Source organism: Crassostrea angulata, chromosome 2, assembly GCF_025612915.1.
Source record: "Crassostrea angulata isolate pt1a10 chromosome 2, ASM2561291v2, whole genome shotgun sequence".
Taxonomy (NCBI): Eukaryota; Metazoa; Mollusca; class Bivalvia; order Ostreida; family Ostreidae; genus Magallana; species Magallana angulata.
Window position 1 is genome coordinate 1,039,947 of NC_069112.1, and position 13,703 is coordinate 1,053,649.

At 35.2% G+C, this 13,703-nt stretch overlaps 2 protein-coding genes across 3 annotated transcripts in view; one reads left to right on the forward strand and one right to left on the reverse strand.

Moving 5' to 3' along the window:
• Positions 1–13,703, reverse strand: part of LOC128171377 (uncharacterized) — a 253,998-nt gene that overhangs the window by 144,690 nt on the left and 95,605 nt on the right. The window lies entirely within an intron of this gene.
• On the forward strand, positions 1,352–3,949 carry LOC128171417 (uncharacterized). The gene is made up of 4 exons (XM_052837213.1): positions 1,352–1,981; positions 2,940–3,087; positions 3,178–3,327; positions 3,695–3,949. The coding sequence occupies exons 1-4, from the start codon at positions 1,976–1,978 to the stop codon at positions 3,859–3,861; spliced, it is 471 nt and encodes a 156-aa protein (XP_052693173.1). The 5' UTR covers positions 1,352–1,975; the 3' UTR covers positions 3,862–3,949.

Genomic DNA, 13,703 nt, shown 5'->3' on the forward strand with positions numbered 1-13,703 from the left:
GCACCAGTTAACAGTCCCCGTGTTATTCAGCATCTAGAAGTTGGAAAATTATCTTGGTTTCTTAAAACAAAAATGTGCAAACTTTCAGATATTCTTTTGACCAATGATAATATTAACAAAAATTGGCTGATTACGATTTGGTTCACAAAATTTATATACATGAAAACGCATTAACATTAACACAAATAATAAAACTCTTATTTAGTAAGTATTGCAATGATCCATCCTTATCTCAGACTGATTTATTCACGGTTGATTGTTTTGGGGTCTTTATTGAATATACGGATGAAATCATATAATTAACCAATTTGAATAGCTACTTTATAATTAGCTAACACATTGACCAACGACTTGGTCAAATGTTAACAGTCCTTAGTTACTCTCACCTTTCTCACTTTTGTGGGACATACAGTACCGATCAGACCCACCTAACAGAAAGTAACAACAACTTAACCCTGGGTTTACTTTCTGGGTTTACTAGAATGGACCCAGAGTAAACCCCAAGTAAACCCAGAGTGGACACAGAGAGTAAACCCCGATCAGAAGTATACCCTGAAAGCAGACTCTACATGTGTATTCGGAATATACAAGGGGCAGGAATTACAGGCAGTAGGATGATAAGATAAAATACAGGTCTGCTTCACACTTCATTGCGTATAGTTTACTCCAAAAGCAATTCTCGAGTAAACCCAAAGTAAACCCCGAGTAAACCCAAAGTTAACCCCGAGTGGACCCACATTTTCAAAAGGTAAACCCAAAGTAAACCCAGAAATTAAACCCGGGGTTTAGTTGGGGTTTACTCTGGTGTTAGGTTGTGTCTGATCGGTACTGTTCAACACAGGGTTTTGTCTTGTGTTATAATCAATAAACATCTGTGTACAATGTTTTAGTGGTACAAAACTTTAACCTACCAGTGAGGAACATTTAAGAACCTTGTTCATCTTTTTGTGTTATGTTGGACATACTGGGTGTCAAGTGTATGATAACGAAACATTATTCTGTATTTATAAAATCAAAGAAGGGTATCGAGACATTTCATTTATTAATGATCATTCAGAAATAATTCAAATCATTCTTAAACTCTATGTCAACTTTTCAATAGATCTGTATTTACCCACTGCAACCGATGGTTTTCCACATAGGTCATGAATAGGTACATGTAGAGTATCGAGTGATCTGTGTGAGGTGACCATCAGACTTTTGCTATATACATACACTGTAGATTACTTATTTTAAAGAGCATTCAATGCTTCAGTCCACTTATTCTGTTTCATATTGTAAAATCTTTAAATCACAAGCCCAATTGCTTAGTTCTCTTTATCTGCGTCCTATATTACTTCTCCCGTCAGGAGTTCACGTCATGGAGTAAGCAGCGAGTGTTGTATGTACTCAGAGCCTCAATGTAAATATCAGGTCTGATGAGTGGCATCAGCGTCGACCTTAAAAACTGAAGTGCTAGAACTAGTGCCCGGGTCTTTGCAACATTTTTAGAAGATTTCATTAAGAATTAATGTTTAAGTGGTGTTTAATCGCAGAATCATGTTTCAAAACAGTTGATATTGAGCCATATTTCATAGAGAGGATTGCACTGTTTATTTTCGGATGTATCTCTATTTAAAGTTAATCAATATGCCCCATTTTAATATTGCATTGAGAAATCGCCATTAAATAGCCGTATGTGTAACAATTTCAGATTCAAACAATTATTTTATAGATAAGAATACTATATTCAATATTACGACCCCTTTTAATGATTTGTTTTTGTATAAAACGTGACTTGGTTATGCACGGATTACAACGCGTCCCATATAAAGGTGTCAGGTTACAGGGTCACGAGATCAATTAGTAAAAGGTTAATGACTTAGAAACCCATAAATCTGATTGGAGAGACGTCACGGTCCCTCTATCACATTAAGCTGTACAGTCAAGATACCCCAGTCATCGATGCAGACGTCTTACAGTGGACTACAGGGGCATGCAGGTAAATTTATGACTGGTGCTGTTTACAACATTGATTGTTATTCATTTACTCAGGTGTGACTCGAACTAAGTATCCCGTTGTGTGGGAACCGGTTTGCTTTGCCGCCTTTCAGGTCTGTTTTTGTTGAAGGTTATAGAATTCATACTTTGGCGTTTACTATCTTCAATTATTCATTCATCGGAGGGCCTAAAAAGACAATGTGCTATGATTTCAATAAATATATCAGTTATAAAAACAATCTACATATATACAATACTGACTGATAAAATAAAGCATTTCTTCAAAGAAAAGTTGTATAACGAAATAAAAAAAATACATAGGCCAAGATTTGGTTATTTTCATTTTGGAGTGTAAAAGAGAATATTTTACGCAATGAATTCTGTACTAGATAATAATATTAGTGCCAGAGTGACAATTTTGCACCCTTACTATCATCCTAATGAATGATAATATTTATAGGTAAATATCCCACCTGTCAGGCGAGACACTCTTAAAACAAAAATAATTATATACTCTCTAGACAGTTGTCTATCATTTGACATATATGTTTTTTTTTTTGGTTCTTTTTTCATGTTTTTGTTTTGTTTTGTTTTTTGCGAAACTACAACTCAAGCGGATTCAAAAATGCCATCTTTAAACAAAGATAACTATCAGGCACGGCAATAACAACACTTAAGATTTTTAATTTTAACCAAATGTAATTTTTTAAGACTTAAATCGTCAATAAATTGATATCAAGATATGAGTTGCAAAGATAAAATAAACTTTTAAGAACATCATTCACATATACGTTTATTTTAAAATTTTCATTTTTTTATCTTGCAGTATGCTTAATTTTCAATCATAATTGTCTTGAAAAGCATTGGTCATTTGGTCCAATTTTATCCGCAATAATTGGATAAAACATTGTTTTGCTTTCCTTTGAGTTTCAAGTAATTTTTTTCAAACATACATGTAGACGCTGACCAATAAACGGGGACTCTTTATTGGAGTGTTGTTGTTTGGTGTTTGCTATGGGCAGATAGCGCCCCTCTACGAGGCGCAATCGAGCCTTACATCCGGGACTCTAGTAGCAGCGGGCTCCATCGGCGTCGTGGCGCTTGCAGGTAGGGCTGGATCACTGTGATTAGAAATATATTGACAAATACTGTATTTGTGTTATCTGAAAAGAAAAAAATAAAGCTTATGTATTACAGCGACTGTCGCGGTGGCGGCATTGTCTGTCCGTAGGGATGTTAGAAATTGTCACTGCGAGACAACAACTCAAACTCCAGAGGAGTCCTGTGCTGACAAATGTGAAGACTTGGTCGCATCAGAAAGGGCAAAATATGAAAAGGAAAACGAAGGTATTTGAACGAGCTATGAAGACCGGTTATATTATGGAGTTAGATTATGAACATTTTTGAAAAAATGGTTATGGTACTTTTAAGCAAAGAAATCATGTGTTTGATCTGTTAATGCAGTTTAAGTACTTCTTGTCTAGTCAAATAAAGCAGAATGTAAGCATGTGTCTACTTTTCAAAATTTTAGTAAACCCACACTGTGGTAAATATATGCCACAATTTAAACATCGCCAATTGATATAAAGTTTAAAGGCACAATGAGGTAGTTCCTTCTGCGTTCGTTTCAGTCTTTAATTGTTTCTTTTAACATTTTTTAATATCATAAAGCATCTATGCATTATTACATGCTTTATCTTGGTCTTGGTTTCAGTGTACATGCAAATCATACAAGGGGTGTGCAGTTTTCAGACAGGAGATGATGCAGATAATTGCATCACGTGTTTGAACTACTATAATGACGAAGCTCAATGCCGCTCAGACTCGGAATGTTTCTTTAGTAATAGCAATGGAGTTTGTTTGCATCAAAGGTTTTTTTGAAAAAAAAATAAAAGCACTCACTGTATGCCTGAATGTTGATTTAATGAATCAATAAAATTCAATCGACTACATTAACATGTACTATTAAATGTAGGTAACATTTGGAAGCACATATTTCATTGATGCATTATGAACTAGCCTTTATCTTTGTATTAGTGTTTTAATGATATACCAAAACACCTTTTTAAGGAGGCTGAGGGGTAAAAAAAAATTATCCAAAATTCGAAAAATTTGCAGAAATGTTTCATTTAATCTTAATTTACATTTTAATATGGAAGACACATCACAATCATAGCTAATTTTATCATTTGTGGCATCTGAAGAAATTGCACATTATTAAAAAAAAAATATGAAAAAATTGGAAATATAAATAAAGGCAAAAAGCATACAAATAACATCACAAAAAATTAACACAATAAGCAAAACTTAACATTATTTGTTATTAAGAAATATTTCACAATTTTACCAAAAATATATATCTCATACAAATGCAAATATGTAAAAAAAAAAAAAAGTAGCCACAAGAATATTTCCAAATTTTAACATAATAATAATCAATACAAGTGTTATAAATATTGAGCATCTAAAAAAAATTGCTGGTGAAATTAAAAAAAAAGAAATAAAAGGAATATAAAAGAACAAAATATTTAGGGTTTTACAAGTTACCTCCCTTTGAAAAGTTAGAAAATGCTGAAAAACAGTTGAAATTATTTTTTGCATCTTGTAACCATTGGTTTACCATTAATTGACTCTTTAAATAATATTTCATTACCATCATATCCATTTCTTTCAAAAGACAAGTTCAGTACAATGTAAGAGATATAGAACATTATAGTAAAAAAAATGTTTTGTATAGAGATAAAAACGCTTTAAAATGGCAGCCACCCCCATCCTCGTTAAGTTTTAGTTTAAAATGTAAGATTCTTTCAACTCATCTTTAAATAGCCGCGTAAGATTGGTCAAACAATGTCATGTAGAACTAATAAAGAGGTACAGCAATTGAAAAACCAAATGAAAATTTAATTCATGCAGATTTTTTTGAGCTAGGTTTTCAGATGTTTTGTTATCAGTTCATATCTATGATAGGTATAACATTTCGAAGTTATCAAGAGTTCCTATTTTGAACAACATTTATTTTCACAGACGAGAATATGTAAAGAGTCTCATTTATTTGTTTATTCAGTCACTCACCATTAGATTGTTTATTAGCTTACCAATAGAAAAAATTCGAAATAAAACTAAATACAATTTTTAAACTAGAACAGTCTTAATATGTCTACATCATGATACTATACAGACATATTCTATAAGTCAGTTTAGCAGGCATTATGCAATTATTTTTACATATTGTTAATTTTTTAGTAAAGAAAGCATTTAATTTTTTAACAATGGTCGTCATTTTTTAAAATCAAATCAAGCCCTCCTTTAAACAAGTAACAAATCTTTAAGACAGGGTTTAGGTTTAGGTCGATTTTTACCCAGTCGCCTCAGATATTGCACGGTTGAAGTTTCTTAACTAGTTCGACACGTTTACTTAATTTCCATACGTGGTATCTATAATATCAAAATTGAAAATAGTTTCTTGAAAAAGTCAAGCTCAACAAAAACGCAAGACCATAATTAGTTGGTCCTGGTATTAGATGATGATGATGATGATGATGATGATGATGATGATCATTACAATGAATATAGAATACATAGCTGTTCCTTAATAGTAATGACATTAGGCTCTCAGCAAATACAATCTTCCACTGGGTCGCGCGCTGACTTTTTTCATACTTATTGTTTGGCCAATATCAATCACCGAAATGTCTACAGAATTTTCCTCCTGATTACGACAAAAAGCACACGGTGGGTGTGAGTGGCCAACCGAGGATGCTAACTCCTCATAGGCACCTGATCCTACCTCCAATTATTGGGTGTGAGTGGCCAACAGAGGATGCTAACTCCTCCTAAGCACCTGATCCTACCTCCAATTATTGGGTGTGAGTGGCCAACAGAGGATGCTAACTCCTCCTAGGCACCTGATCCTACCTCCAATTATTGGGTGTGAGTGGCCAACAGAGGATGCTAACTCCTGCTAGGCACCTGATCCTACCTCCAATTATTGGGTGTGAGTGGCCAACAGAGGATGCTAACTCCTCCTAGGCACCTGATCCTACCTCCAATTATTGGGTGTGAGTGGCCAACAGAGGATGCTAACTCCTCCTAGGCACCTGATATTACCTCCAATTATTGGGTGTGAGTGGCCAACAGAGGATGCTAACTCCTCCTAGGCACCTGATCCTACCTCCAATTATTGGGTGTGAGTGGCCAACAGAGGATGCTAACTCCTGCTAGGCACCTGATCCTACCTCCAATTATTGGGTGTGAGTGGCCAACAGAGGATGCTAACTCCTCCTAGGCACCTGATCCTACCTCCAATTATTGGGTGTGAGTGGCCAACAGAGGATGCTAACTCCTCCTAGGCACCTGATCCTACCTCCAATTATTGGGTGTGAGTGGCCAACAGAGGATGCTAACTCCTGCTAGGCACCTGATCCTACCTCTAATTATTGGGTGTGAGTGGCCAACAGAGGATGCTAACTCCTCCTAGGCACCTGGTCCTACCTCCAATTACTGTAGAGGTCCGTATTCGCTCTGTTACTGTCTTGTATTTATTCTTTGTATTTTTGATTTAAAACACTGTTCGTTATCGTCACATTTCACATTTTAAGTTTATTTTGCAGTAAAGAACAAGCAAAATCAAGATGATTCAGACGTACGTGTTGGTAGACACTTGATATTAGCATGTGTAGAAACATCAAACATTACTAATATATCATCTTCCAGGGCTGTCCTCTTTAGATTTTGAAATAACCAGCTTTCTATTGCTGATCCTCAAAAAGAACATATTAATTGTATTTAGGATCGAGCAGATTATCTCAGAATATTTTGTTACATCTATATACTTTATATGGACTTGTTTCAACAAGTAACTCAATTTATTTTTCCCGATAGAGGTATGATCATCATAATACGTCTCTGAAAACATCTTGATTAAGAATACGGCGTATACTGTTACCTCCCTGCTCTACATTTCATAAGTCATTCACAGATTGGCATATATAATTAATGAGATCGACGACAAACCTCTCCTAATTATTAACACCGTTACAGTCATGTAGCCCTAAGCATTACAACGTGAATATGTAATCAATATTCAGAAAAAAAATATGTTTTTCGTTTGACTTACACGTCGTCTGGTTTATTTTTCGAGGGGGGGGGGTTGCTTGACGAAAAAAAAAATGACAACAACAAACCGTCAACTATCTCAAAAATCCATTAAACGAAATACAAATTCAAAGAAGAGCAACACGGACCTCTAAAAGATAAAGGTAGGATCGGGTGCCATTTACGAGTGAGCATCCTCATCTGACCGGTCACACCCGCCGTGTGTTCTCTGTCGTCATCTGCACCTTCTCATTGTCCAGCTACATGTACTCAATCGAAGTACTTAACACCGCCGACCAAAAAATAGTGGTCAAACTGAATGTGAAAATTCTTATTTGGTTGAATGATATGAATTATAAATTTGTTAACAAAAAATCATATGTTTGAAAAAAAATATTGAATATTATTCTGTATGTTATCACAATAGAAAACTAGTATCAAAATTAAAGTGAAACAATTTCTGTGCTTAAATTCTGAAATATTTCATTATTTTAAAAATGTTTAACTTACTTCTATTGTTTTATTGTTTTTATTTCATAAAGCAACCTTGAAAGGATGTACATAACTTTTCTCAGTGTTACCCCTCATGAAGATTTGAAATAAAATAACGACATACCACACTCTAGCTTGTGCTCCCGTATAAACATGATATGACCATCGTCTTAATTGATACTGTTTCATAATCATCATAAACATCATATTTGAATAAAAAAAATATATTGCAGATTTGATCAAAAATCATTTTTTACATACACAACAACACTTTCCCCATTATGATCGATTGGAAGGGAGAAGCAATACAACTATCTATTGAAATGGTTCCTCCTCAAAATCGAACTCAATTTTTGTGTTATTATTTTTAATCATTTTGATTTATTTTTTAGTAACTCTAACTCATAGAAAATGTTCACTATTAAGAAATAAATTGGGTCCGCCGTCCTAAAGGCATACAATAGTATATTAACTAATTTACAATATCTTTGCGTTTATTTCGGTGAATGAAAAGAATTGGTTATCTTTGATAAGCTTTGAGAAGCTTCTTATTCTTGCTTTACAGTGCAAGCAGTGCTTAGTAATTGTTAGTAGAGCACGATTTAATTAATTTCATGCGACACATCATTGATCACGGTATAAAAAGGTAGAGTGTTGTATTAAAAAAAACCGATTTATTCTTTGTGATTTTTGTTTTCCTTACAGAAAAGAATTCAAAATAAAACGTTTAAACGTTTGTGGAATATCAAATCAAAAGGATTGTAAAACTCAAAACCATCAATGATTTATTCCACATTAAAATTACAATAGACAATTGGACACAGAAAATGACCACATAGAGGACATGAAAACAACAAGTGTTTGATAAATCTAAAGAACTGAACATTCATTTAAAACAGCATATCATTAAGCAATGATTATGTATAACAACACACATCAATGTTTCTTACGGTATGATTTTAGTTCGTAACTAATTTTCATGTAAAATGATAATTATAGACATAGGAAACTTGTCTTTTTGCCTACGTGAACATAAATGATGAACGGGAATGATAGAGTAGGTGGACAGGCGGGACTCGTCATCAAAGCAGTGTTTTATTCTGGTCATGAAAGAAACCGTAAAAATAGTTGACTAAATAAACATAATTAATCAATCTCATTTGTCAATGAATTCATAAGCTTACATCAGATAATCTTTGAGTTTACAAAAATAAAGAAAAGACAATCAATGATCTACAGATTTGTCGTAAATGTTAACGTTATAACATACATGTATAACTAATATTCTACAGATTCTTCGTAAGTGTAATACTTTGTACAACATGTAGTAGCTATAATCTCTTTACCACATACAATAATGACCTACACATTTGTCGTAAATGTAAACGATACGACATACAATTAATGTTCTACAGATTTGACGTAAATGTAATGATTTCAAAGCAACTAATCCGAAAATGTCGAACACAAACTTCTTGTTTAAAATTCCAATCTTAACGTACATATTTTCAAAACTATGTTAAAATTTTTATTTCGTTGTACAAAGAAATTGATATTTCTGTTGTTATTTTAAAAATCTCTTTAAGAGTTCTCTATAAAAAGTTAAAATAATTTTTGATCATATTACATTTGGCACGATATAACGTAACAGTGTCACGTGATATTTGAGTCATATATTGCCCATTTCGACATTTCTTGTGTTTCTGTGGTCACGTGGTCTGTCTTTTCCCTCGCGGAGATTATTTTTACCAGTGATGTAATAGGGTCCAGGGTTCTTCACGGGCCCTCTCTTTTTATCATTCTGTAAATTAAAGATATTCAGTTAATGATATTTTGAAAATTAGAATTATGTTGAACCACTTATTCAGTTTCAAGGCTTTAATCGATTTGTTTGTTCTTTGACCATTCTCAACATACACATCTCAAAATAACTACACGATCTTTAGCGGGTTGTTTTACTTATTTACACTTTAACAGATCATATATATATCATGCATCTATTGTATCAGTTTAAAAGAATAATGTTCTCTGTACATGTATATATTAATTCTTTCGTTGATTTGAAAAAGTACACGTACCCTCCATCGTCAGAGCACTCCTCTGTTTAAATCGTTTAAATCCTTATATAATCACGCACCTGATTTCTGATGTATAACTATACAGCTGACTATTCTATAGAATTTCCCTTGTTATTGATTTGTTAATCACGCACCTTTTTACTGATGTATAACTAAACAACTGACTACTTTATAGAATGTTCTGATTTGTTGATTTGTTAATCACGCACCTGATTTCTGATGTATAACTATACAGCTGACTTTTCTATAGAATGTTCCGTTTTATTGATTTGTTAATCACGCACCTGATTTCTGATGTATAATTATACAGCTGACTATTCTATAGAATGTTCCGTTTTATTTATTTGTTAATCACGCACCTGTTTTCTGATCTTTTTGTGTTTGGGGTTTTCACTAGGAGTGTTTACAGAGCAGACTTTGATGAAGACACCTGTCACAATTTTATATATATGTTCAATTAAAGTTTTATTAGTCTATTAATTTTTGTGAGTAACGGCGCTCCATAGAGTGCCACGGTCAGCTAGTCATTGTTTGTTAGACCGGTTTTCGTGCATGAGTTACTAGTAGTTCCGGCCAGGTCGTTGATGAGAGAAGGTGTGTCCTTCTGTATGAACCTTCGTGGAGTTTGACAATATGTCTTAGGACCTGACAATATGTCTTAGGACCTGTGTGGCCTATGTCTAATCCTGTGTGGAGTGTTTGAGTAGAATTCCCGTGTGGTGAAAGTACGATAAACCGTGTTGAGAAAGAACAGCAGTAAGTGAGAAGTATTTTTCATTATCATTTCAATTTAGAATGCGCATACTTAAGTATCTATATTGTCTATATATCTATATTGTCCTTTGCTAAGTGTTTTATGACATTTTTGTTCGTTTGTATAAGAATTTAAAATATGGTAGCCCGACGGTTGAATATAATGTGTGTTTTGAACAGTGTAGTGTAATTTTCACTGAGGACCCGACAATGAATTGAATTTTAGGTGACTAGCTGAGTGGGTGTGGTTGGTTATATACATGACGGTATCATCCGTGGGTGCAGGACAACGACAAGCTATCCATAGTGAACCCATAGTCAACGTGGGACATGTGACACACGCGGACGCACGGGCACTATATGAGCTAGTGATATGGTCCAGTAACATCCGTGACGAAAGGTTTGGTTTACATGACAGTGTGTCTACGCACGTATACCAGTTTATGCGATATACATGAACGTGTGAAGTATCCTTACCACCAATGATGAACATGAATTGTGGTCTCAACTATGCACGTACCTGCTGCGGGTGAAATTATTTATTAAAAATACAACTTCTCAAAAGCATTGTCCGGACTTAGTATTCATAAGTGACACCAGCCAAAGTCGGGTTATTTATTCTGTTTATATATGTTGGGGGGTATTTAGGGGGTTAGTTATGTTTTGTTAATATTATTTGTGTGAATGCGTTGTGTGATTTTTCAGTTATTTGCGTGTGTGAATTGAGTGTGTGTGTGTGTGTTTAGAGAGGGTTGTATGCATTAGCTTTATATGTTTTCTTTACACTGTAAATAAAGTTATTTTCACGGTTCTGCCTCTTTATCTTTTCAAAGTTCAGTTTATAAACGAGGGAATTTCCAGGCCTTTTAACACAAATTGTGACATTGGGGGCTCGTCCGGGATCTGGAATTTTTTTTTTAAATCCTTACGTTGATCAAACTGAGCTTTGAAATGGAGGAAGAATTAGAAAAGTTGGTAGAGATTGGAAAGAAACTGAATTTGAAAGGTGAACAGTTGCTTGAGTACGCTAGGGAAAAAGAGAAAGCTCAGAGAAAATCTGATGAAGACAGATTACAAAGAGAGGAGAGAGCGGCAGAGAGAGATGCTAAGAGAGTAGAAAAAGAACTAAGCTTGAGAATGATAGAAAGAGAACAGGAAGCAAAGAAAGTAGAGAAAGAGTTGAGTTTGGAAATTGCTATGAAAGAGTCAGAGAGTCAGTTGGCCTTGTTAGATAGACAGATTCAGTTAGAAAAAATAAAGGCCGATGCTTTCAAATTAGAGCTTCGTTCAAAGCAGGGGGCTCCAGTAGAGTCAGGTGTTGTTCAAAATCAGGCAAAGTTACCAAAACTCCCTCCTTTTAGTGATCAAAAGGATTGTATTGATGCTTATCTGCAAAGGTTTGAGAGGTTCGCTGAAAATGCTAAATGGAGTAGGGATACTTGGTCAATAAATCTCAGTGCACTACTCACAGGTACTTCTCTCGAAGTGTACTCTCGATTGTCACCAGCTGATGCATTAGATTATGATAAGCTCAAGTTTTCTCTGTTGCAGAGGTTTAGATTGTCTGAAGAAGGTTTCCATGATAAATTCAGAAGTAGTAAACCAGATAAAGGTGAGAATCCCCCGCAATTCCTAGCGCGTTTGGAAAACTATTTGACTAGATGGATGGAATTAGCTAAATCTCCGCCTACTTATGAAGGTTTAAGAGATCTTTTGTTACGCGAACAATTCATTGCGAGTTGCAGTAAGTCTCTATCTACATTCATACGCGAACGTCATCCGGTAAATGTCAAAGAAATGACGCGGCTTGCCGAACAATTTATCGAGGCGCACGGTAGCTCTTCATTTACTTATGACCGCACAAATCAGCGTCCGTCTTACATACCAGAAGATGCGAAGCAACCTACTGGAAATCAACGAAATTCTGGCATGGGTCCGGGTAGGAATAATAGAAAATGTTATAAGTGTGGACTTGTAGGTCATATAGCAAAGAACTGTTTTAATAGATTTAATCAGGGAAATCGTACTCACAAAGGTGCTATGTTAATGACTTCCTCTAATCCTAGTGATTCATACAGGTCTCAGAGAACAACGGCTGATACTACCAAAGACAATTTTCAGGGGAATCCAAGATACAACACAGGTAATCATGTTGGTTCTTTGTGCATTCTTTCAGAAAAGCTGAAAGAGTGTTGCATGCAAAACAATGAAGTGACGTTACGCTGTGGGCATATTTTACCTGTTATAGGAGGTGCATGTCGTATTTGTCACAAAATGCCTGTATTAGAGGGATATGTGAATTCAAGAACCGTTGAAGTATTGCGTGATAGTGGTTGCAGCGGTGTGGTAGTTAAAAGTGAGCATGTTTCACAAGAACAGTTTACAGGCAGATCTATCGAATGTGTTCTGATAGACGGTACTGTCAGAAAAGTTCCCGAGGCAATTATCAGTATCCAGACGCCATTTTTGTCAGGTAAGGTCAAAGCTCTATGTATGACTAATCCAGTGTATGACCTCATTATAGGCAACATTGATGGCGCAAGAGACCCGTCAAATCCTGATACGGACTGGGGAAAACAATGGAAAACCAAGAGTGATGAGGTAAATGTCGAGGGTTTAGCTGTGCAAACTAGAGGCCAAGCAAAGCAAGAAAAGGAGAAATTCAAGACACTTAAGGTACCAAGTATTTCTGGCTGTTTTGTTACAGTTGATGAGATGAGAACTGCCCAAAGGAATGACATCACGTTGGAAAGATATCGTGAGTATGCAAATTCTGGTACTCGGAAATTTACAGGACAACAAAATGTGTCATGGTTTGTCATGGAGGATGATTTGCTCTTCAGATACTTTCAGTCTCCAAAGGTGAGTAACAACAAAATCTTCAAACAGTTGTTAGTTCCTTTGCCGCACCGTATTACTGTTATGAAAATTGCACATGATTGTGTTCTAGCTGGTCACTTAGGCATTAAAAAAACGACTGATAGGGTATTGTCAAACTTTTACTGGCCAGGGGTACAAGGAGATGTAAGTAGATTCTGTAGGTCATGTGACGTTTGCCAACGAACTTTGCCAAAAGGTAAGGTAACTCCAATTCCATTAGAGTCAATGCCTCTCATTGATACTCCATTTGAGCGAGTTGCTGTTGACTTAGTTGGTCCTATATTCCCAGCAACAGATCGTGGTAATAGGTATATTCTTACCATGGTAGATTACAGTACACGATATCCAGAGGCAACTGCACTTAAAGGTATCGAGACAGAACGTGTTGCTGAAGCTCTGTTTGAATTTTTCACCAGATTAGGTATT

What these genes read in the sequence shown, in the direction of transcription:
- LOC128171417 (XM_052837213.1), top strand. An exon ending in CGGCGTCGTGGCGCTTGCAG is followed by an intron (nt 3,088 to 3,177) that starts GTAGGGCTGGAT and finishes TATGTATTACAG; the next exon opens with CGACTGTCGCGGTGGCGGCA. An exon ending in ATATGAAAAGGAAAACGAAG is followed by an intron (nt 3,328 to 3,694) that starts GTATTTGAACGA and finishes TCTTGGTTTCAG; the next exon opens with TGTACATGCAAATCATACAA.